General features: G+C 38.5%; 1 protein-coding gene across 3 annotated transcripts in view; it reads left to right on the forward strand.

Moving 5' to 3' along the window:
- Positions 1 to 26,119, forward strand: part of ano2b (anoctamin 2b) — a 37,087-nt gene that overhangs the window by 3,393 nt on the left and 7,575 nt on the right. Inside the window, exons 1-19 of one of the 3 annotated variants that reach the window (XM_065265758.1) lie at positions 1,952 to 2,171; positions 4,552 to 4,650; positions 4,912 to 5,069; positions 5,165 to 5,219; positions 5,538 to 5,589; positions 6,175 to 6,230; positions 6,327 to 6,374; positions 6,595 to 6,659; positions 6,753 to 6,887; positions 7,335 to 7,495; positions 9,360 to 9,442; positions 9,919 to 9,999; positions 10,892 to 10,978; positions 17,562 to 17,636; positions 17,745 to 17,946; positions 18,623 to 18,734; positions 18,860 to 18,917; positions 19,019 to 19,119; positions 23,385 to 23,530. In XM_065265758.1, the coding sequence (XP_065121830.1) occupies positions 2,103 to 2,171; positions 4,552 to 4,650; positions 4,912 to 5,069; positions 5,165 to 5,219; positions 5,538 to 5,589; positions 6,175 to 6,230; positions 6,327 to 6,374; positions 6,595 to 6,659; positions 6,753 to 6,887; positions 7,335 to 7,495; positions 9,360 to 9,442; positions 9,919 to 9,999; positions 10,892 to 10,978; positions 17,562 to 17,636; positions 17,745 to 17,946; positions 18,623 to 18,734; positions 18,860 to 18,917; positions 19,019 to 19,119; positions 23,385 to 23,530 (1,843 nt within the window). In that variant the 5' untranslated portion in view covers positions 1,952 to 2,102. Of the gene's footprint in view, positions 1 to 1,951; positions 2,172 to 4,551; positions 4,651 to 4,911; positions 5,070 to 5,164; positions 5,220 to 5,537; positions 5,590 to 6,174; positions 6,231 to 6,326; positions 6,375 to 6,594; positions 6,660 to 6,752; positions 6,888 to 7,334; positions 7,496 to 9,359; positions 9,443 to 9,918; positions 10,000 to 10,891; positions 10,979 to 17,561; positions 17,637 to 17,744; positions 17,947 to 18,622; positions 18,735 to 18,859; positions 18,918 to 19,018; positions 19,120 to 23,384; positions 23,531 to 26,119 lie in introns of those variants that run through there. The other 2 variants (XM_065265756.1, XM_065265757.1) reach the window with 2 other exon arrangements.

Genomic DNA, 26,119 nt, shown 5'->3' on the forward strand with positions numbered 1-26,119 from the left:
CCTTGCATTAAACTGTGTTCTTTGTTATTGTTTTCTGTTGTCATTTTTCTGTGTTGTTTTGAAATGCAAGTGTTTTTTTTCTGTGGGGTGATTAACTGCTAACACTTGTGGTGTGAAGCCAAGTAAGATTACCAGGTTGGTAATAGTAGTGATTGTCTTCTCTCGCGCTGAGAAGCGAGGAATCGGCTGTTGACAGCACACTGAGTTAACTGTACCCTAGTCTAAAAGGGAGCACATTTCTTCTCTAAATTTAACTGTTTGCTATTTGTCTGTTTGTCATTGCTGTAAACAGTAGATGTTCATTTTTAATCTCGGACTTAAATGTTTTATTAAACTATTAACTTTTAAGCCAAGTGAACAATTTACCACAAATGGGAAGACTTGTGGCAAATTGTGCCATCATTTTCATCATTGCTTATTTTAAGTCAATCAGTCATCTTCCTCATTTTCTATCTGGTCATTAACATAGCAGATTATTATCCCAAGAATCATGGCTGGTTCCAGTTATTTGGAGGCCCTAGGCAAAATGTATGTTGGAGGCCCTTTACACCCCTCTAATTTTCAGAATAATGTGAGAAAGTGTCATTAAGTGTTTTTTCTTAATGAAAAAATATTCATCCAATTTACTCAATTTTTTTAAGGTAAGTGGTTGAAATCAATTTATTTAAGCTACATTTAAACAAAAAAGATAAGTAAAGTAAAATAAAAAACTTTTGTTTAAATGTAGCTTAAATAAATTTATTTCAACCACTTACCTTAAAAAAAATTGTTAATTGAATGAATCATTTTTTTCAGCGTACCCTGTAAGAAATCATTTAAGCACAGTTATCAAACATGTTTTTCCCCATTTGTTTTTTTTATCAAGTAAACCATTGGATTCAATTTATGTTACAATTTAATAAGAGATTATGCAAAACAACATTTTTTTGTTGTTGTTGTGGATGCAGTAATTTACATAAAAACAAAAACCCTAACCCTAAAAATCTACAGATGAACATTTCCTAGACATTATTTCAGTAGATGAGCATCAGTATCTTTTATTGTTTTTTATTTTAGCTGGGTTTTACTGAACAAATATACAGTATACAGTTATCTATTATAGACTATTCATATATTATGTATTGAATGTACCTTATATTTACCTTAAATATCCATACAAATCAGCTGCTACTGGAAGTTGAATAATTAAATTGTTGGATAATTGTTCAAAAATATGCATCATGTTTTCATGATCTGAAAACTAAAATAAAGTGTAGAGGACAAGAAATACAGACTTTAAATACAAACTTTTTTATCTTGTCATGAAAAGACGTTGATACACAGAACAAAGCCAAGTTTATTTTTTTTCAATGCATTAAAATCATTTCAATATACCTGCAACATGTACTGTATTTGCTAAGCAGGAAACAAAGGAGAAAGTGATAGTAACTTTCAGTGTCACTTAAAATCAGAAGCTGCAGAGTTTTGATTATTGATCATCATATAAGCTAGGCTTCTTCTGACTTCATTTGAGAAATCATACAGGAGAGTCTGCTTATCAGTCATTCTTGCTGTACTTTAATGTCATCCACCTGCCATTCTTGCCGCACAGCATAAAGTGGAACTCACCTTTAAACTTTGTCTATTGTTGTCAGTAGTGATTGGTGGACTACACACATGGATTTAGTGGTTATGGAGGCCCACCTCCAAGCCCCGAGGCATTTGCCTACTCTGCCTATAGGTAGCGCCGGCCCTGCCAGGAATAAGTGTAAAAATTCTGCTCTAAGTTTCCTGCTCTCATTACATGATCTTTTGAGGTGAGTTCGGTGATTGTTACAAGTACATGTGGTCATTCTGCATGAATTATTTAACTGTTAGGGGAATTTGATTGCAAACAGTTTGAACAGGGACATGAGGTCACACTGTGTACAGTCACGTCTCAGTTTACCATCACTCTGACATTGCACTTTTGCAAATCTAGTACTACTGCAGTTAGAGCTCTATGGTGTTTTGACATTATAGGGAGTTTTGTTTTGAAAATCTACAATGCTCAAGGGACACTAGCTGCTACTGGTATCATGGCAGGACCAGCTATGTTTGTTTGATTTTACATCCTCAGTCTGATGGATAACATTGCTATTCTACAGAGGCAGGAACAGCCAAAGTATCAACAAGACCAGAAAGAAGACATGGTTAGAAGTTTTTTGTTATCTGCCACCAGTTTCTAAAGCAAACGATTGCTGCTTTACGAGCGTTCATGCCTAAAAACGTTTCTCGTTTGGGGTTAGAGTTAGAATTCTTGTTGTTAATGGTGAAGAATGTGTGCATGTTTATGTTGATATGTGTTTTCCATTAAAACATTTTTCAACCAAATAGCGAAACCAATTGATGCTTGAAAATGTTTTACATTTTATTTATTACTGTCAATAACAACTAGATGGCCACACATAATTCCTACATTCTTATGGTTAGTTTACACTTAATGAATGACCACAAACGGCAAAAAACTCGTCCATTCCAAATTAGGAATTCTGTGTTTGTTGCCGTTTGTCGGGTGCCTGTGAATATTTGTCTTTTCTTTAATTAATAATTTCAAATGTCAAAGACGGGGTGAAACTGCCACGAAGATCCGTTTCTGGGAAGGGGTCTTTGTAAGCCCTCACAAATGTCAATCGCACCCGGTTTCTGTAGCTATGGCCCTCTCTCAGACTGCGCTCAAATCGACCTAATTGCCTTACCCTGCTGAGATGAAGTACTAATTGGAATATCTTATCCTAATTAACCTTCTCAGATCCACATGTTATTTTTATCTCTCCTTTGAGTGCGAGCGAGTGTGTGTATGTGTGAGTGAAGAGGGCAGAAACGCAGGGGATGGAAGAGGATGTCCTCAGGTTTCTGTCATCTGTTTTTGTCTCATCACTCTCATCTCATCTCTGTCTCTCTTTCAGTTTAATCTTTCATTCTTCTTAACACATGCTTCTCTAGATGGCATAGCTGACCACTGCCAGACAGATCCAGTTACTGCCATCTCTTCATGCACAGAAAGCAGCTTCAGTGTTGGGTTTCATGTATACAACTTGTAAAAAGAGATCATTTCAATACCCCCCAAGTTTATGTAATATATAGTCTCTTTTTAGAGACTGTGGTGGGCTTGATGACAATTGATTGTCAGTGATATTGTCTTAAGGGAGTATTTTGGTTATGACAGCATTTGTGCATCCGTTGCCAAAAACAAACATTTTAACTCGGTCCAAACACATAGGGCTTGTGGGAAGAATGGCACCTAGTGATATATTAAAATTGTGATAGAATTATATCAATCAATCAATCAGTTTATTTATAGAGCACAATTAAACACAACTGCCGTTGACCAATGTGCTGTACAAAGCAAAGCATTAAACCAATATAGGACGACATAAAACCAAAATATCACAATTAAGAACAGATAAAACACATTACCAAGGACTTGAGGTCGTAAAACATATTACCAAGGCAATCACACGCAAAAAAAACCCACATAAAACATTACTAAGGCAATGAGGTCACAAGTCATGTAGCGTATGCCAACTCAAATAAATAGGTTTTCAACTTAGATTTAAAAATAGGTAGTGTGGGGGCAGTTCTGATCACAGTGGGCAGGCTGTTCCAGAGTCTAGGTGCCGCTATAGAGAAGGCACGATCTCCTCTAGTCTTCAGCCTTGACCTAGGGACCACTAAGAGCCTCTCGTTGGCCGATCTGAGGGCTCTCGTCGGTTGATGGACTGTCACCAGCTCAGAGAGATAAGGTGGTGCTATTCCATTTAATGACTTAAAAACTAGTAGCAGTGCAGAATCCTATAATGCACAGGTAGCCAATGGAGTGATTGAAGGACAGGGGTTATATGTTCCCGTTTCCGAATATATATATATATAATTATATACAGTAAGTCATTTTCAGGGGGCACATTTTCCCGCTTAATAAAAAGTTAATTTCTGACATTGTTTTAGAGTTTATTAATACACATACATTGCAGCAGGTAGCAAGTTTGCAAGACTGTTCTTAAAATAGATTAAAACTATTATTAAATTATTTTCACATGCTGAAAGATACATTCATTGGTAGTAGACATGACAAATTCTCTATTAAACCGTTTGTAATATAGAGCAGGGGTCTTCAACATTTTGCCCGCAGGCACCAGGTTACCCGCACAGAGTCTGCGACGTGCCCGCCAAAGCACATTCTATTAATAGTCTCAATTGTAATATTTATTTATTACATATTTTTTATATTAGCTTGGCTTCTTTTATGTATGTTAACATTTTAAACAATAATTAAAAATTATTCACAAGTCAATAAAATCAACAAATAAAACAAAAAAGTTTTTCAAAAAGTAGCCCTCCAGATTGTTTTGTCCATTTGCTCACAAAAAGGTTGGAGACCCCTGGGTTAGAGCATTTTAAAGTGATTAGCCTCAACTAAAGTTGACATTAAAACATCATTCAGTTGCTTGGCCTTGCTTTGCTTTCAACATTTAAAATGATGCAACCTCTAAATGGGTGTAATACATTAAACTTTTAATTTTTACTCCACAGAGCAAGTTCCACGGCCATGCTTTCGTTCGCCTACATGCACCTTGGAACGTGCTGAGCAGAGAGGCAGAGTTTCTCAAGATCAAGGTGCCCACAAAGAAGGTAAGTTATAGAGGGCTCCCAGGAGACACCTGACTCACTCGGGCACATCCTTGTGTTCTTCTGATGTCCCTGCATGCGTTATTTAATGTCTCTGATGGATGTATGAGAGAAAGCGTACAAATATTTGGTCTGCCTGTTTTTTCCTCCATTATCTATCTGCATACGTGCATCAGGCTCACGACTTTCTATGCACTGTGCCTTTGCTGCTAGTTTTGACTGTGCAATATAATACTTTTCTAATATGAATCATCTCCTAATCAGAGTTACGAGTTGAGGGAAGATAAAGGTCTAGTTGCCACCATGAACGAAGTGTGGCGCAAGATAAATCGACCGTTCCAGCCCAACGTTCCCCATCAGGAGCAAGAGAACAGCCGCACCAAGTTCCTTTCTCACTGTTTCTCCCGGGACAAGCTCCATCTGTGAGAGCCTTACTTAGTTTATGGTGTTGTTAAATATGTTTGCCAGGCTCTCAGATTTGACTTGCACATCTCATTTTTACTTTTGGCTTTGTTAGGTACAACATCAAGTCAAAAGACACTTTCTTTGAAAATTCCACAAGGAGCCGAATAGTAAGTACTGCTTTAGTTATAAAATCGTTTTTGTTATGCTGGCATGGTACTGTTCAATGTGAGACGTGTTCTTTAGTTGTTGAGCAGAGTACATGGTATACAAAAGGGAACACAAGTTATCTGCTACCAGCAGGAGACTGAGGTCTCTAGGCACTGCTCCTGGAAACCAATTCCACAGGGAGTTTTCCGGGAGCAATTTACAGTTTTTTTTGTTGTTGAGTATCTCTCTCTCTCTCTCTCTCTCTCTCTCTCTCTCTCTCTCTCTCTCTCTCTCTCTCTCTCTCTCTCTCTCACTGACTCACTCTGACTCACTCTTAGGTGTACGAAATCCTCAGACGTACTGCCTGCACACGGACCTGCCAAACCATGGGTTAGTAATGTGTTAATACATAATCTAATCCAGAGAATAGTCAAGCCTAGAATTAGAGTTTTGGATGGCGCGACTCAAGCCATATGCTCCTTTGGACGATGCCACCGTACAGACGGTCCGCCAGGGGCTACTGGGAGAGCAACGCTATCCCGCCGAAGGGACAAATTCCTGCTCTCTATCACTCTGTCCTCCTCCCTTCCCAGATCCCTTTCATTTCTCACTCTTTTTCATACAAGGCGAGTAAATTGGGTCATAAAGTTCCAGGATTGGGATTCGTATTAAAGTCGGGTCCATTGAGGTGAAAAGAGGGGGGTTGCGGTTATTGGTGGTCTTTCCAGCTTGTTGCTGTGGAGCTCCTTTATTAATTGAGGGCTAATCACGAGAGCGTACGTGACGCTCCTTTGAGGACTGAATAATTACTTTGATTAAAGCCAGTGTTCTACATGTCAGCTTGCTTTCGCCTCGAGAACGCGAGCTGCCGGCTTTACAGAATGCGATGAAGTTGGGTCACTGTAAAGTCATAGCAGTCAATCATTATTCTCACGGGTGATGTTGAGTATTTTAAGGTTCTCTGCTTCCTTACAGGTATCACCACGCTAATAGCTAATGGCGTTTACGATTCAGCCTTCCCACTGCATGATGTGAGTTGTTTTTTTAAATTCCTTTGCCATCTCTTCCTTCTCCGAGCCAAATACCTGTCAAGTTAAAATGAGAAATGTGTTTTTGAACAATTACAGGGGGACTTTCGGCCCACTGGTCAGGTTGAAGGAAAGAATGACAGACAGGTATTCTGCTATTGTGGTGCTGTAACTTTGTGGCAGTGGGTAAAAAATGTATTTATAAAAAATTGAATTTTAAAACACTAGTTAAGATTGCTATTCTAAATACCAATATCAATAATGATCCAAAATCTACAGATAGAGTGAGTTTTTTTTTATTGTGCAAACAAGTCAAATGCAAGTGAAAGAAATGTGTGGTTAAATTCTCTATTTGTAATTGTTTCAGTTGTTACATGATGAATGGGCAAGATACGGCGCTTTTTACAAGTATCAGCCTGTTGATCTCATCAGGTAACCAACAAATCACTTTGACATATTGGATTACATTAACATTTGATCTACAGTATCTCCTTTTATACTAAATGTTATAATCTTTGACCTCAGGAAGTACTTTGGCGAGAAGATAGGTCTCTACTTTGCTTGGCTTGGCCTCTATACTCAGTTGCTTATGCCTGCATCTGTGGTGGGCATCATTGTGTTCTTCTATGGCTGGGCCACTGTGGATACAAATATACCCAGGTACATGTCGTCTCATTTGTGGGTGGGCCCAAGACAACTACAAAGAGAGCAATCCACTATTATTGAGATATTAAAATATTAGAACAAGCTAAATTTAGGTGTTTATTTTGTTGATGGTTTTGCATGTGAATAATTCACAATGGATTTGTGCCTGAGATAGTCCCAGGGGAATAGAGGGGGAATGTTGTGATCTTTGTAAAATGTTTTTATACTGGCGTGAGCACATAGTGTGCCACCTAATAATATTTTTGGGGCCTTTATAAAACCTTCTCATCCAGGCAAATGTTTTCCAAGGTCATGTGATAAAATAGTGTTGCATTTTTAATTGTTATTTTAGACGTTGGGGCACGTAGATGGATGAACATGCAGCATATCAAGGGCATAATTAATTCATTATGTTGTACTGTGGCACATCAAGTTTGTGTGTTTTTTGCATGTTTCTTCCAGCCAGGAGATGTGTGATGACGGCCAGAACTTTACCATGTGTCCCCTCTGCGATCGTGCATGTGACTACTGGCATCTGAGCACAGCGTGTGGCACAGCGCGTGCCAGCCATCTCTTTGACAACCCGGCCACGGTGTTCTTTGCAATCTTCATGTCCCTTTGGGGTACGACCCTCTGGTTTCATCTTGGTTTTATTATGCTGTCAAATGGTGGATTTTCAGGTTTTACAATTAAAGTACATTTAATACTTAGTACCGTTGAACATGAGATCAACTTGAGTAGAGGTAGCATTAAAGAACGGAAGCACTACTGTCTTCATAGCAATGGATATAATGTTGAATGACTAGAGACCAGAGGTGGGTACATTGTTACATTTAATTATGTAAGATTTTGAAAATTAGACCTTTAAAAGAGATTTTTACTGGACATTTAATTTTTGTTACTTTTGTTTTAGTTTACTTCGTCGACTTTTTTAGATGAGCGAATTCAACCCTTGAATTCGGGGGCGGCTGTACAAAAAGTTCAAAGGCCGTAAATATCCAAGATGCCCATAGAACAATCCGAATGCATGACATCATCAGAGCATCAAGCGACAAAAGGACGAAACTGGTCTAAAGAGAAAAAGCAGGTGCAGCACGCGAGAAACATATCGAGTTGCAAACTGATTCATTGATGCTTAATTCCATTTATTTATTGATATTAAGTTATATATTGAGTTAACTGTGTGCATACATGCAAAGTTAATATTGACAAGATATTTGCTGCTTTTAGCTTCAATTATATATTGAGTTACTGTGTGCGTACATGCAAAGTTAATATTGACTAGATATTGTCTGCTTTTACTCTAAGTGTATAAACTGTTACTGTGTGCGTACATGCAAAGGTAATATTGACAAGATATTTTCTGCTTTTGATATTGGCACACAGTAACTCAATATACACCTTTTTAATGGAATAAAGAATGGATGAATTCATTTGCAACTCGATATGTTTCTTGCGTGCTGCACCTGCTCTTTCTCTTTAGACCAGTTTCCTCCTTTTGTTGTTTGATGCTCTGATGCCATCACGCAATCTGATTTCTCTAAGGCATCCAGGATATTTAGGGCCTTTGAGCTTTTTGTGCACTGTATTTGTTTAAAGTTTGTATATGTTGCAGTTTTACACATACATACTGTTTAAGTGCCCTCCATAAGCATTGGGAGAAAACATTCAAGAAATGTCTAAACATAAAAAGCTTATGGAGGGCACTGTATATACCAGTAGTCTCCATCATGGTGCCCGCAGACTGTGAGTTGCATGCTAAAGCAAATTCTATTTTAATATGTATTTAATATATATTTTTTATAGTATCTTGGCTTCTTTTATGTATATTAACCTTTTAAACAATGGTAAAACATATCAACAAGTAAAATAAAATAAAAACATTTTGAGACTATGTAAAAAAAGGGGGGTAGTATCACCTTTCCCTATCAATGCCTATATCTCCGGATCTTGTTGAGGGATGCATTGTGAAAGCCTGACACTGTTCTGTCTTTTGCACCCAGATGGGGTAGCAAAAGCTATACATTATTACTCGTGCACAAACCCCCAGCAGTGTGCAGAGAAAATCTATCTGTTTATCTCCTGAGATATGCACTTTCGCTTGGAGATATTAGGGGATGATTTACTTGTATGTCCACATCACCTTACTATCATCTCAAACGAATTTGTCTAGTGGAACATAGAAAAAGAAATTTTAAGCAATGTTACAGTGACCATGACAAGGATATGACAAGGGACTGTCAAAGGCACTTTAAATGTGGTCTGTATTTGATATTAGAAGACCTCCTCTTAAGCCAAACAGTATTGAAATTTAAATTACATTTCTGTCTATAAAGTCATTTTGATTTGGCACGACATCCTACAGTACTTTATATTTGACTCTTGCCCCCATGTGAACCATTTTTGCTTCTGTGTTCCTGTAAGATTGAGTTGAGCAGAATTTCTTGTCAGCCTTTATTTACTGCATGTCTCATTTCATTTTTTCAGCCGCCATGTTTCTTGAGCACTGGAAGCGCAGACAGATCAGTTTGAACTATAGCTGGGATCTGACAGGCATGGAGGAAGAAGAGGTATACATACACTGTCACACGACATCTGTAACCGAGTCACAATTGAGCGTGTTTACATATCAGGTTTGGATTGGCCAAGAGTTGGTTTATAATGACAATGTGTTTTACAACTGAAAGTGACTAACACTGACTGTTATATGATGTGACACCGTGGTAACGTCCTCATCTGAAAGAATTAATGTTAATCTCCCTACTCTATACTATTTGTGATTTGCCCCATATTATGTCATCTCACCCATTTGTTATCTCAACTTGTTTCTCTCAATGCAATCTTTTCGGACAGGATAAAGCGAAGGTTTGAGTTTGATGTGTGAAACTCTCTTCTGCTCTTTCAGTTTTTGAGTTTGCCCTTGCGTTTTGTCCTTGTGTTGCCCTGGATTTTGACTGCTTTGAATGGTTTGAAACTCCACTGTCTCTGGCTGTCTTCCAGGTCTCAGAACAAAAAAAACAATTGCCCTTTGTCCTCTTCTATCTAGGAACATCCCAGACCCAAATATGAGACGATTCTCCTTCAGAAGAGACAAAGAAAAAAGAAAAATAAGATCACCAAAAATGAGGTGGGTTAAGTTGCTTTTTACTAGCCTACATTTCATGCTAATGATCTTTTATTTTTAACTGTATACATAGTGTATAGCAGGGTTCCCCAGAGTTTAGCTTCGACTCGTTGTGCTTTGGCCCTCCAGGGTAAGATTTGGGGAACCCTGGTGTATAGGTTTCATGTTGTTTTTGTCCAATGTTGAATTTTATTAGCGGCTCATTTAAAAGATGAAGTGTGTAATTTCTGCATCCTTAATGACACCAAACTACATTGCAAAATGTAAATGATTGTTTTTAAACAGGTTGCTTAAATGCACCGGTTGAGGTTTCTAAATGCCAGAAAAATACCCAAATCAGTATTAAGGTCGAATCTGGCTTGGATGCTTAAACAAAGCAACATTCGAAGTGCCACAGAGCAACAATGTTGTACTTTTTAGATACAGTTGTCTCTGCACACTGTTCTAGAATAGAAAACTGAATTTTATAATTGAAAAATTACACACGTCACCTTAACAAAGATCTAAATATCACAGTGCTGATTCTGAATAATGCAAATGCTCTTTGTTTTTTTTTAAAAGAGTTAAGATTGTAACTGCCATGGCTGTGGGGAAGAGACGGTGCTGCCAAATGCCGTGGGCCTTTTGCTTGGCCTTCCCATCATGCATCCTTGTGTTGGCCTGAAAGCATTTGGCACCCATTTGCTTTAGGCCTCATAGTTTGCGCTTTTGCATTGGTGACTCCTAAGCAAAAAAATAAGTTAATCAGGAGGAGCATGTTGTAGAGCTCAGAACCGATGGTGTTCATGGAAAAATGCCTGCAAGTCTGATTTGCATTGTTAGCTAGAGGCTGTAAGCTAGAGTTGTGTTTTGTGTTATCAGCGTTTGTATGACGGTTAGGATCTGTGTGTTCCAGCCTGAGAGAGGTGTGGAGGAGAGCGGGGAACTGGGCAAGGACAAATGGAGACAAAGGTTACTGTCAGCTATGGCAGCTGGGAATCCGGTAAATGGTTCTCTCTCTCTCTCTCTCTCTCTCTCTCTCTCTCTCTCTCTCTCTCTCTCTCTCTCTCTCTCTTGTTCTATTTTTCTCTGTCTCACCTGTATCTCTCCAGAGCCTTTTTTCCACCTGCTTGTGTTAAAGTTTCTGTATCACTTACCATCCATCCCTAGTTGTGGGGTTAGCACGTTTTTTCCCTTGCTCTCTGACATCATTTGTGGTTGTTGTGCTGTTGGTACTCCTGGTAGATGATATGGCCCAACAATTTATTCTGGAAATTCTACTTTTTCTCTTTTACGTAATTTTGCAGTGCGTATTTTGCATGCACGGTTGAGCCTTATAACCTGATAACATGTAAGGTCATGCACATTAAACCCATAAACTGTGTTATTTTATGAGCCAAATAGCAATTAAAACAAAGCTCAGATTAGCAAAATGCTTTCTGATCCCTTCCATTACTTCATAACCATTTGCTCTCAGTAACATTTCAAGAATTAATCACAACCCATGCTCGCACATACATCTTTGGTGAGAGAATTCGAGCCCCATTTAATTTGCAAATGGTCCATGTGTCTGTCAGATGGACTCTGGGTGGGTGCTTGTGGGTGGTGGTCACACCAGGGTCGCACTAATAAGCAATATAGCCATCTCTCAGTGCCCTAATCCTCTTGTTGTAGGATGGTGCACTTCAGGTTAATACAATTAGTAAAACGCTTTTCACCTCAATGTGGCCTGGAAATTGCCTCAATGGGCAATTTAAGGAGCAGATATTGTGTTATTAAAAATATTGTGGGTCACATTGTATTAAAAGCATTTGGTTTATGAATACGGGAGTATTTATTTGTTCTTGTTTGCTTTCCATTTGGTCCTTAAGTATGGAGTTAAATTTAGAAAATGCTTAAGTTCAGCTCCAGGACATCATGCTTGACTCTTGTCTCAGACAGTTGTCCTTACATCATTCACTTGGTTAATCTGCCCAGTTATACTTTAAGGTTAAGTCGTTGTGATATGCGATGTTGCATGTAAACAGGTACACCGGCATCTGTACACTTGTTTCGGTTTGTGTGCAGTTTATAGCCCTTATAGCTTTGTTAGCGGTTCAAGCAGATTTCGGATCAGATCTGTCGCCTACATCATGGCACTTGTTCATTTTTATGTTTAGCTGCGCTGTCCCAGATATTATGGCCCGCGGTCAGTCCTGACCTAGATGTTTTTTTGCGAAACCTTAAATCACGACTATACATGTTAACAGCTTTATTCAAAACAGCCCGGACTTAGGTATGCTGTATATTTAAGAAGTTGGATAATTGCATTTTTGGTCAGCCTCAAACTGTAAACAAGTCCGTTTTTATGTGGACGGAAAAACCCTGTGGAATAAACAAGCACTAAAGGATTAAAGTAGTGCGGTCTATAATCTGTCACATATTCATAGTGAAATAAATGAGGAAGAGTCGGCAGTTAATATTCGTCGTAGAGAGGCTCTTGTTCTAACTGCTTATTTTATTTGTATGACCACAGAAACCCTCAGAATAAACCAATAAATACTAGAATGACAGTAAGTCTGGTGAAACCACCCCATCACTCATTGAACAACCACACATGTTGTGTGCACCAAAAGAGCAGATGATGAAAGGATTTCAGGGTCAGTGAGTTTTCCCGGAGTTTTAAGAATGCGTCTGCTTATTTTTCTTCACACAAGAGTTGAGCATATTTATTTCACGCTAAAGGTGGAACATATTTTGGCTGTGACTGTTTTTGTGGTAGATTTCTAGACAGGCCTGCTCTGGCACATTTAAGAGATGGAATTTAATTTAGTGCCGTTTTAAATCCTTTTCCCTATTGTCCGGTCGACTTCCCATATGCTCAGAATGAATTACACAGGTTGACCAGGAGAGAGCGCTGGACTCCATGCAAGTGAGTGTATTTGTGTGCATGAGTGGAAGCGTTCTCCCATGCTGGGCTATGCGCCAAACTACTACCAAAGTAGTCACATCTCCTCAGGACACTCGAACCCTTTGTACGCTCGGTTGGATTTGTCCTTATCTACAGCTCTTTATCATATAGCCGTGTCATCTTGGCAGCTATCTTTAGGAGACATTAGTGCCTTTGGTTATAAATGCAGCACACCCTGGCATGGCTAATTTTAGACAGCTTAAAGTTTTCATCGCCCCTTGAAACAAAGTAAGAGAGAATTTCACATCATCTTTGGATAGTTTTATACTTAGGAGAGTTTTATTCTCAGAACAGTCTCTACTCCCTGAATGTGTGGATGTGTCCTAGGAGACCACGGGATAATTTATAACTTTTGGCTGTACATTCCATTTACATTTGACCACATACATGTACTATATGACAATTGGTTGTATATTACATTGCTAAATACAAATACGAGGTAGTTCACATCTGTGATGTTAAGCCTGGACAGTGAAACTTAAAAGAGGTGGCAGAAGATGACCATCTCAGTGTTTATTCTGATCATAGCCAGCAAGCAAGTTTGTCTTTGAAAGATGTCTAGTAGTCGTCCGAACACAGCTCAGACGTCAACAACATAGCCCAAAAGTAAATTGAAAAAAAAAATGAAACAAAATAAATAAAACCACACAGCTGTTGACGTTTTTTTGCATAATGGAATATCATGCATCTCGCAAGTTATTTTGACAAAAAATATGTACTTTTTATTTCAAATGAACCAGTTTATTTTGACTTGAAGTGAATTACTCATAGTCGGACTATATCGGGTCTAAACTAGATGGTGAAATGACGCTATTGCTTGCTTGGTAACTGTGTTTATTAAACTCCATGCACTTTAGATTTAAATCTCTCAAGCTGTTCTTGTTTTGGGTCTTTGATGAGGATGATGGAAGGCTTGTCAGATTTTGTTAGTGTCTGATCATCATCATGATGATATCAAGATCTGAGTAGGAAGTCTGGGAGCTTTAATACACAATGTTACATAATTAAATTTGCCCGTCGATACTTAATCCTACAGCTGTCTTTACTCATGCGTGGGTCATTTATTAGAAGGATCCCTGCTGATCTAAAGTGTGTGTGTGTGTACCTGGTAATTATCAAGTTAAGATAGGAATACCAGTATTTTTGTGACCTTGTGGGGACATTTTGATGTCCCCATGAGGAAACAAGCTTATAAATTAAACAGGATGATGTTTCTTGAAAATGTTAGTAGTAGTAGTAGTTGGGGTTAGGGTTTGGGTTAGGTGAAGGGAATAGTTTGTACAGTATAAAAACCATTACGTCTATGGAATGTCCCCACAAAACATGGAAACTAGAATGTGTGTGTGTGCGTGTGTGTTTATTTTCGTGTAATCCTGGTCTTGTGGTCTTCATGGACTGGAGCTGAAAAGAGATGAGAGTGTTTTAAAGAGATTTCAAATCGGTCAGATGGGGCTCACAACAAAATATTTCCAGTCTCGACTTCCAAAACAAGACTATCTTCAGTCAAATCACTTTTAGACATCTGACAATTTTTTCACTCAGAAAAATCATCTTTTTATCATTTCACAAGCCAGAGCTATTCACCAGGGGACAGTTTTTAGTTACAATAAGCTGTGTTATTCTTCTGCATTGTAAAAATCTCGGTTCTCTGTGCGCCAGCAAGATGTGTGTTTTGGTTTGCAAGCGTGGGCACTGGCATTTTGGTTCTTTCTCTCTCTCTGGCTTACGATGTGGTTTTGAGGATTGAGGGAAAGATGTGTACGTGACGTCAATATGAGCATGGCATCACTGCAGGGCGACATATGGTCATGGAGGAAATCCCCACGATGGTGATCCTGTCACTAATTTCCCAAAGGGCTTAGTGTGGGACTGTTAGGAGGGTTGTGTGTCCAACTTACATGTGTCAGTGTTCTTGTAAGAGAGCTTGTGGCTATATTTGCCAGCAAACCTGAACCCATTGAAGAGCACCTATTTCACTGCCAAAAAACTTTATTTTGTGTTTTTGGTATAATACAATGTGTTCGCATGGTTTAGGGTTAAAAAACATTATTTTCCACATACCGTACATTTTTGTAGCTCCAGATTTCACTCTCTTCCTGAAACTGAAATTAGCCAGCTAATCTGTACGTTGTGATTGGCCTTAATACATCTGACGTCAGCCAGAAATGTGACGCTCCTTACCATGTTTAAAAGATTCCCTCACAATGCAATGCTAACAGGACTTAACTTACAGCGGGAGGAAATATGATAATGTTTGTCTCGTCTACATCACCAATCCCAGGAAGTAAACTGTTGCCTACAATCAGTATGTTTGTTGTAGTCCAAGAAAAGAGATTAACGTTGCAGACGTAGATCATATACTTTGGGATATGTACCTTTTGCATATCGTTAAGATGTACTAATACACAATTAAATTTAAAAACGTGTATCGGACAATAGGTGCTCTTTAATATTTCCTATTTACCACTGATCAGATTGATAGGCACTGTCATGTTAATGTGCATTTTTTTAAATCACTTTAAGTGCTATATAGAACCTATGTAGAACCAAATTGTGTTATTGTCGTTCTATAGCACTTATGGTTCTACTTAGTTGATATATAGCAGTTAAAGTGGTTCCCCTATGATTACGAGCCAGTGATCCGCTTTAATGGTTTAGTGCTATTTACCAGATGGCAGTTTTTGGACAACTGGATCTATCAGGAAACGGAGCTTAATAAAGCGATATTCTTCATTTGGACAGCTGTTATATGCTTCCGTGGAAATCCAAACCTCTGCTGTCACAGAACTGTTGAGTTAATCTGTTGATCTAAATATAAACTATAGACAAGAGCTTCACACAAGCACACAAGTGCCGTCTGAAGTTTTGATGTGCCAACCTCTTTTAACAAGACACTGGATAACACATTAGTCCAAAATTTTGGGATTCTTTTGAAGGGAGATAAAAACTGGTGAAAAGATACAAAAAGTCAGAATAAAAGGGAAGAATATGTAATATGAATGAAATTGGGGCATGTTAAAGATACAATTCCTTTCTGGGACAATTGAATACATTTGTCTGGAGAGGAGAGCAATGGAGAGGTTTTTTCCTCATGTTTTTCAAGTAAGCATGCAATATAAAAGATGGCCACTTCTGTGACTGATTACATAAATTATTTATGTTGTGTTTTCCCTTCTGTTGCCAGGCATATTTTGTTATTTATTTGACAGATTTACCCTGAATCTGCACCCACAGAATCCACAGAAGCCATGCCAATTTCGGAAGAATTCAAATGCCTGTCATCTTCCCACCCTGTGTACTCAACTCCACATAATACATTCAACCGTATTTAAATCCACAGGTTACATGTAAGCCTACTGGCTACATGCTTGTGGTACCTAACAGCATTTTTGTGGCAGTTAGTTTGTACAGTCATCTCTGCTTATCCCTGCGGCAAAATTTGATTTCTTGGCTTCCTCTGACATTTGAGCACAAGCATTATAGCAACACGAATCCTGTTGCACAGTATTTCTCAATTTAGATTTTTAAGAGGTGAACGTAGTCTATCACCGAATCACATCATGCATCTTAATGAAGAGTGAGCAATGGGTGAGACCGCAGGTCTGCAGTAACTGCACTCATTATGGAAACGGTTTGTGAATTGTGATCTGCGGCCAAGTTGCGTGACCCACATTCGTCACATTCAAAATCTGTGAGATATATTGAGGGCTGTATGTGGTTACAGTCTGGGTGCTGCGCCTTTCCAAGATCCTGGGTGCCAAGGTTTAGACACACGCTGTTGCTAGATGGTGCTGTCGGATAATGAGTGCAATTATAGGAGAGGGACTTTTCTGTTTTTGCAATACTCTGACAGCATGGGCTACCAGGCCTATGCAAAACCTTTTAAAGATATGTTTACGAGAAATGTAATGTTGCTTTCCACATAGATCACAGTCAGTAAAGAAGCTATGAAGAAGCTATGATAATTTTTTTATTAGACTTAACACTAATAACTGCTAAACATTCCTGTGGTTCTATAATAGTTTTCCACAGGAACACAATGGAAAGCTCTTTTTCTCTGTGCTATATTTCCTGCTGTCGTCAGTCTATCTCCCCATAAGAATTAGTCATTACAGTAACGTTATCTGTTTGCCCTAGAGGGATATATGTCTTGGTCAGCAGTCCTAAACTTCACAGTGAAGGTAAACTCTCTCTCTCCATTGGGAACAGAAGAGCTTACAGTAACTCTACTGCCGCTGTTGATGTATGCCTGGGCCGGCCATGTATTTAGCACAGGCTACCGATGTTGTTTTGGCTTGATGATGCTTTGATATTGATGCAAAGAAGACTGAAGATACTTAGAAAGATATTAAGGTTGTCCTAGTCTTTTCGGTTCTCAGGCCGGATGTTTTGAAGATATGATCTATCCTTGAATGTACGGAATGCGGTGGAAGGCCAGGTGTTAATGACCCTAATGTTGTCATGTTTTTACAAGAATACTCCCCCCCCCTCAATAGTTTTGTACAAGGTATTGCAGCATATTTTCCATAAAACACATCAACATGCCTACAGCCAAAGATTGTAGAGCTACATAGCTACTTTAGTTCGTACTTGGGCTTTTGGTTAATTTCAGTCTGTGTGTTATTTTCTTTAACAGCCTGGACACGAGAAGCTAACATGGAGGGATCGACTGCCTGGCTATTTAATCAACATTTCCTCCATTCTCTTCATGGTGAGCAATCCACTTTCTCTTTACTACTGATTCATATAAAAACACACACAAGTTTATGCCTTATGAAGGTTTTTTATCTGTCTGTCTGTCATTTGTCTTCCACTCTAGTTTGGCGTGACCTGCGCGGCTGTGTTCAGTGTGGTAATTTATCGCGTCACAATCTCTGCACTCATGGCGATGAACCCAGACCCAGAAGTCAAGTCCAACGTGCGAGTGACTGTAACGGCCACCGCAGTCGTCATCAACCTGGTGGTTATTCTCATCTTGGATGAGATCTACGGAATGGTGGCCGCCTGGCTTACAGAATTGGGTGAGAAATTGCTTGTGTCTCTAAATACCAACCTCAACAAAAGGCTAAAATGATCAAGAGACTTTCTTTTGCTATTGATGGTGATTATTCTTCCTTACCTACCACCACATGACATACATCTTTGATAGAGTTTCTCCTCACCACTCCTGGAATGCTTGGGAATACTCTTCTGCTTGTCAGTAGGCCGTCAGCCAGACATTTTAATAAATCAGCGTCTCTGTGGATACGTAAAGAAGGAAGGAAAGGAGAAAGCATGTGTTATCACCTCCTGAATAAGATATAGACTTTTTACTTAAAAAGTCTGACCACATATGGTCTGAGGCTCAGTGCTTTAACCTACTTCCAAACCCACTGATTTCAGTAGATTTACTGGAATTTAGGTTTTAATAGCCTGCCTTATTAATAAATGTGTTTATAATGAATTATCACTCAGATAACCGTGGTACATCTAAAAGTAGGAAATAGTGTGCAGTCCTAGCCCAGTTTGTACCCCAAACTTAACTTCTTATTTTCTCAAGAGCTCCATCTTTACAATGTTTAACCCAGCCAAACACGCAGTAAGTTACTGAGACATTTTGATAAAGATTCAGTGGATCACAACATTAAAGGAAGTTGTGGGCAGTTTTTCCAGAAGGTGTTTTAACCCCAAATGGTGTGGATTCATTTGTGTCTTCAGAGATCCCCAAAACAGAGACCAACTTTGAGGAACGTCTGATTCTGAAGGCTTTTCTTCTTAAGTTCATGAACGCTTATGCACCTATCTTCTACGTGGCCTTCTTCAAAGGGAGGTATGTGGGCAATTTCTGATTCTGGAAGCTTTTCATATTGTTACAGTTGTGTAAACACATTGGTTAGGTCATTCACTTCTTGACCTACTGAACCAAAGCTCATGCCTAGTTCCTGTGTTTTTCAGGTTTGCAGGCCGACCCGGTGACTATGTTTATATCTTCAATGACTACCGTATGGAGGAGGTGATTACAACTTTGCATCCCATGTCATTGTTTTGACTGTTAACTTCAATGTGGATGGTTATATGATATAGATTTAATTGAAATAAACTCTTTTTTTTCAGTGTGCTCCTGGAGGCTGTCTTATTGAACTCTGCATCCAGCTAAGCATCATCATGCTGGGGAAGCAGCTTATTCAGAATAACATCTTTGAAATCGGTATTCCGTAAGTTTCTGCCGATCACATTGAACATTCTCTTAACACTTGATCCAAAAATGTTTGCTTTCACATTCAAAAGATTCATTTGATTACTCATGTCATGACTTCTTTAAGTTCTACTCCTGCAAAAATCGGTTTATAAAGACCAAAAATGCCTGGACTGAAAGGTGGACTCCACTGCTTCATTTTGTTTTCTGTCTCTTTGCCTTTCTTTGCACACACAGACACAGATTTTGTTCTCCAGACCTGTCCTTGTTGTCTTATAGGCCATACAGTATTCCTGTGTTATTTCACAAGTTTGTACAAGTGATACATCACGTGAGAGAGAAAAATAAAATGCAAATCAGAGTGACTTGTGTGTATGCAGTACAGCCTGTACTTGCATATGAACACAGACAGACCAACCTACTGTAAATATTGTGATAGTGGGCCTTAACTTACTGATTACCATAATTTACTGTATATTGTGCGGTTGGGTAAACAGATATTAGTGCATGAGCGTACAGAGATAATGTGAATTGGCCTGCGGGTCACAGAATGTACATTCTAAGCCGTGACTCCATTCTCTGGAAATCCCTTTTAAATTTTTATTTTTGTCCAATCCATTGTGTGTATTCTTTTCCTTGTATCTTATTCCTATACAATGAAAACCTGACACTGTTCCTAGGAACACTGGACTGGCTCTTTGGTGTGCCGATATTGTCGTAGATCCAGTTGGTTGCAAATTATCTGATAAACAAAAAATGTTTTCAATAATGATTCATCGGGGTGCTAACACTTCACTTTATCTCTACGATGTTGTCATGCAGTTGGCATGAATCAATTACCTTGCACAACATTTGGTGACAGCGGTAAAATGAGCTCACCCCTGCCTCAGGCAAGGGGTCCGGAAGTACAAGATGCACCCGACTTCTGTTTCTCGTAACTCAACTTACATCTAGGGTTGTCACGATTGTGAAATTAGGCTGACGGTTAATTGTGTAATAAATTGTGGCGATTATGAAGGTTAATTGCCTGTTTTAGGGCTTTGGCGATTATGACGATTAATTGTCTGTTTTATTGCTTTGACATTTAATTTTTTTGTTTGTTCATGAAATAATTTTCACACATTGTTGTGATTATTTAAATTAAATCTTTTGCAAGGTTTTACCTGGCAGTATATATTAATACATAACACACAATCTGATACTGTCTCGTTTATACAGGCACTGCAGCTCCCCCTTGTGTTTTTTAGAGAGATGTGCAATCATTGCGGCGATCTGAAAAAATCACGATGAGGTCAAACAATCGCGATTAGACGATTATTTAATCATTGTGACAGCCCTACTTACATCTCTCATTTCATAACTACAAATGCACTTTAACTCTTTCACCGCCAGCGTTTAAAAAAAAAGTTGCCAGCCAGCGCTCGCGTTTTTCATGATTTTCACCAAAGTTTAATGCCTTCCAGAAAATGTTCTTCTTTAAATATATAAACATACAATATACCAAATGAAAGAACAGACCCTCTGCTTTCAAACAAAAAAAAAACGTTTCATCCTACCTTCAGTATTTCTTTTGTAATCAGCTTTTGAATATGGGTAGGTTTCTGCAAAAACACCACATTTTGAGCAAAAAGCAGAGATAATTCCATTTTTGTGACGGACTTTTCATAGAGATCCCATTCAGAGCGATCTTTAAAACAGAAACGGACATGCAGCCGCTTGCCATAGGGCAATACTTCCGGGTTTAAAAAGTTGCGATAATAGCGGTATTGCAGAAAGACGGAAAATCTCGTTATTGGCGGGGAAGCGTTTATGGCGGTGAAAGAGTTCTGTTACACTCTGTTCAGGAGAAAAAGGTCTTCATGGTTAACACAGAAATATTTATTTCATTGTTTGCTTGCACTTGTGGTGTTCCAAACCCATTCGACTCGTTTTCTTCAAAAGGTGAATTTTTGAAGAATATACATTTTAAGTGAGTTACAATTGGAGTGTAACAATGACAAACACAATTACATTCCAAGGGCCAGTTTTACTAAACGGGGCAAATTAGTGTGAGAGCGCAATTCCAAAAAAGCGCAGATGGGAGTGGGTTATCTGCGGGTTATTTACTAAAAAGGCCCAAATTAAATAACACAGTTGATTTCCATAATGACCAACGCAATCTACTAAGAGCTGCGCAATGCAGATTAGTTAAGGGTCACAAATAAGCAGAACTAATGAGTTGGGCATGATCTACTAACATGTGAGTTCAGCACCCTCGACATCACAGCTAATGAAGCCATAGGACACTGAGGCTTACAATAAGTTTTGAAACACCTGGTATTGTGTGACTCCTCTTTTACTTCCTCCAGCAAGTAAAAAAAATGGCTAGGAAAACAATATTTTAAAATAATATGTGCCTTTACCTGTTACATGGTAAAAAAAATCCTCTGCCTTGTACAATACCTCACGCTTTCTGATGCCTCCTCTATCAGCTACAATTTCAGCCATTTCAAGCTCAAAATGATTTAAGACCTGTTTATTTCTGCGTTAAACCTTAGTAAATTGCGTTAATCATTTAAATAATCTCCTCCCATAAATTTAGCATCTTAAAGGGAAACTCCTAGAAATGCATATGCAATAAGGTCAGTAGCAAAAATAACTAGACCACACTATTTCAGCGCTGATTTGTAAATCCCAACAGACAAAATAATAGTTTGCTCTGGCGCAAGCTGTTTTGTAAATCTTGCCCCTAGTCTTCTGAAACTGTACTACAGTATAGTAATTTTGGGAGAAACAGACCCCAAAAGAAGAAATTTATTTGTTGGACAATTTTCCAATATAAATTTTGAATACACTTAGAAGAAGAGTTCTAACACAGAGGGTTGAAGTATGACCTGTGCAGATGTGTCATGATGGAGACCACTGGGGAGAGGACTATAAATCCTTCATCCTGACCTACATCTGATCTGATCTCCCACTGCTTTTCCAAACCATCTCTCTATTATATCACATGCATGTGAATACCGCATGCTCAGAAACGAGAATGCATCTATTGAAATTAAATTAAATTTGTTATCTGTGTGCCTCCCGTCTGCATCTCTAAATGCAAATTATATTGTAACAGCTGGTAAACGAGAACTTTTTCACGGATGGAGGCAAGCACTTGTGATACAAAGGCTTGCATTAAAAAGTAATACGCTAGAAAAGGCAGTCATTTCAGAAACTAAATAATGCAACAGATGCATTTAAAGTTTTTTTTTTTGTTGAGAGCATTAGTTGGCGACTGAGGTATGGACCACATGGATTGTTTCAGTTACTATATTTGGCCTTCAAATAAAGACCTGTCAACCTGTCACACTTTCTCTTGATGGAGAGATTTTCGAAACATAAAGACATGAACCCAGAGCTGACCCCACATTCCACTCTGTTTTAGAGACGTAATAAACCCCCATGTTAAACTGGGTCAAACTCTGAAACATGGCAGTAATTAGTAAAGTTTGGAACATTTTTTTTGCTGGCAGTGCTTCTGTTGTAAAAAAGAAAATTACATGAAGCTACTGCATTTTACAGTTTGGGTCTTTATTCCTAATTTTGTTAACCTAGGGGGTTAGCTGTTTATGTAAGCAAGCAGTCTTTTAAATCCCAGCCTCTATAATGAAAGGTTTCTCTTTAAACGTGGAAAGCTATCAGAGTAATTTATGGTGACCACCTCTTGACTGAGTTCCTGTGATCTTCACCGCTTCTCTTAGGTGTTTTAGCGTTGACACATGTACAGTGTTTCTTCAAGTTTCACTAGAATCAAGAGATTTTAGTAGGTTATGTGTGAAACTGTATGGCAAATCAAAGTTTGCTATAGAGACATTATAAATTATTACATTATAAGCAAAAGTTGGTTTGTGAAGGTTAAAATCAATGTAAAGTGAATATGTGTATATGGCCAGATGTGTAGAATAAAGACATTACCTGAGAGATGTTCACTGACTCCCACGTCTTGTGTGTATGCGTCCGCTTGAATGTGTGGCTATGCAATAAAACACAGAACGCCTAGCCAAAATTCTTGCCATTTCAAGTTCATTCACATGCTGGTTCACATTACTGAACTAAACCACACAAAGACATTTTAATTAAACCAATGCTCAGAACCCAAGAACAAGTGTTTTTCATTAGATTTTTAATATGGTGATAGAAAAACTATTTACATACGCAATCAAATCGGAGCAATTTCCATCACAGTGTCAAGTTTGCATTGTTGCATTGTACTGTTTACATCCTGACTCGTTCTCTTATTTCTACCCATCAATTTAGAAAGCTGAAGAAGCTATGCCGCACTTTGAAGGACAAGGAACGTGACCCTGAGGAGATTGTGGAGCAGCCGGGGCGCCGCCAACAATGGCACCTGGACTACGACCTGGAGCCTTTTAATGGCCTCACACCTGAATACATGGAGATGAGTGAGTGACACTTCACACTGTTTAAAAGTAAATGTAGACGTCTCTGAGGGAAAAGTGCTGTGAGAAAACATCTGGTTAATCAAACTCATGCCCTCAGACAAGACCACAGGGTTTGTTGTAGGAGAAATACATAGTGTAGGCCTCGTGATTTCACACCAACTTGATGTAAAACTTTATGAATGAGACCAATAAGCGCTGCATTTGTATTCCAGCTGTGTTTAAAATTTGGAAAGGCGCTTCATTCACTAGCATGTGGCATGTGGTGATACACAACTTGAGTGAGTGTGTTTATGTTTCGTTGACGTGAAGGCGAGTGGGTAAACATTGAACTTAAACATCTGAAAAAATTTACAATTGAATTACTATAATTCATCCAGGATTTACAAGACCCAAATATTTTGAGAACGTGAAAAACTCAGATGTAATGTACATTGACCATTTCTCCAATTTTAAAATTTCCTTTTTAAACATTTGCGAAATCGTGCCATTGCCTTTCTATTGAGTTTGACACATTTATCCTTCGCATTGTGTTAAACCCTGAAACGGCTTTCAGTCTAAAATTGGTTACATACTGTACAGGTTTTTGGTTTATTTCCTTACAACAGAAGGTACACAATATGCTCTGACAGGGAACATTTTTCAATTGTATGATCGACCATATTTGAGTTTATTTCTTGATAGTTTCACCGTCATGAGTTTAGGTTGAGGGAGTGCTTTACACTGGAACCGTTTATTGACAGGAGTGCCAGTTGAATAATTGATTGAGATCTATGCGTGAGAATCTGCAACTTAGACTCTTCTGGAGAATATGGGGATATTTGAATCCCATGCCAAGTACACAGCAGCTTGATCGGTACAAGCTATCCTATCCAGTCATAAAACACTTTATAGAAACATTAGAAAGAGAATGATTGCAGAGAAATTGAAGACCACTAGTTGTTGACCACCTACATATTGTGAAAGCTATTCTCAGTAAGAGAGAGACTGAGGTCCATCTGACTCAGTCTTAGATATTTTTGTAGAATTCCCTCCAGCCTGATCCCTTCAAGCCATTGTTGATTTGATGCAAAGAAAACGTCATGTGCCAATCAAGCCAAAGAAGGAAATGCTGTTTCCCACAAGGCTTATGTTCCATATGTGGTTGACTGACAAGTAATCAGCTTTGTACTTGACACCCCTTATTGGGAATGAAAAGTGTGTTTTTAGAGAGTCACGATTACAACAGGGTAGTGGGGAATTTCCCATTGTCTTGATGATTTTTGTCACGTCTTGAAAAGTTATTTAATCTTTATGGAAACACAAGGCTATTGTTTTCAAAGTATGACGTTGCATTTTGTTAGTCTGACTTAAAGGAAAAGTTTACCCCAAATTCAATAATTAGCCCATATTTTACTAGCTCTCGTGCCATGTCTATATGACTTTCTTCTTTCAGCCAAACACAGAGTTAGCCGAACACAGTTGGAGTTATAATAAATAATATCCTGGCTCTTCCTAGCTTCGTAAAGGATTTGAATTGTAGCCATTTTTTAAGCTTATCCAGCATCAAAAAAAGAATGCAGGATATGCTTTAAAAAATAACTTAAACAATGATTAACTTCAAAAAACAAATGATACGCATAGATGCAAAATCCTCTAAGTGTGTCTGACATGTTTTCTTGTATATTAGCATTTTCATTAACAGACTCCTAATGAATTCTGGCAACAAACTGTTTTTTCTGAATGGGCTGAGGCCGGGATTAAGCAGATTTAAAGCTTATGTATTGGATAAACATATAATACTTGCCAGATGCCTTTTGTTAATATTTATTATCTAATTTTTGACAGAGGTGGCATTAACAGCTTTTGCATCTGAGCTCCTCATACTGTATGTTAACCCACTGAAGTATGGATCCCTTTTCTGATGATGGGTGGGCTTCAAAAAACAGCTACTTTTCAATGCCATTACAAACCTAGGAAGAGCCAAGATATTTTTATTAAAACTCCAACTGTGTTTGGTTTAAAGATGAAATCATGTAGACCTAGGATGGCTTAAAAGGAAGTAAAATATGGGCTAATATTTAATATGGGGTGAACTATTCCTTTTAACATTTTATAAACACAGTTTAGAACAAACAACACGACAACAAATAACATGAATCAAACATTATGGTAACAAACATGCGCCACAGCTATCTGTTCTTAGAAGAAGTAAAAGTTAAAGAAGAAAAACAATAGTGTGTGTGCAAATGCTATCTATTTCCTTAGTATAATTGTTTGTAGTGGAGTGTCCTTTCTAAATATTTTCACGCGCATGCGCTGTTGTACGCGCACTGTACGCGCACTGTCCACGCTGTCTCAAATTTTGGGCTGCATGCGGACGGATCGCACGGCCGACCGCGGACCCTCCTGATGACGAAAATGACATCATGCTTAAGAAGCAGTAACTCATTAGCATTTGAAGGTACTCACATGTAAACAGTGTTTTTTGCTTCCACCCAAATAGGGGCATTTTGAACATGCGATAACACATGACATGTAGGGTATTTTGAGCTAAAACTTCACAGACACATTCTAGGCTCTAATAAGAATTACAAAAAGTGGGCATAATAT

Source organism: Paramisgurnus dabryanus, chromosome 1 (assembly GCF_030506205.2).
Source record: "Paramisgurnus dabryanus chromosome 1, PD_genome_1.1, whole genome shotgun sequence".
Taxonomy (NCBI): Eukaryota; Metazoa; Chordata; class Actinopteri; order Cypriniformes; family Cobitidae; genus Paramisgurnus; species Paramisgurnus dabryanus.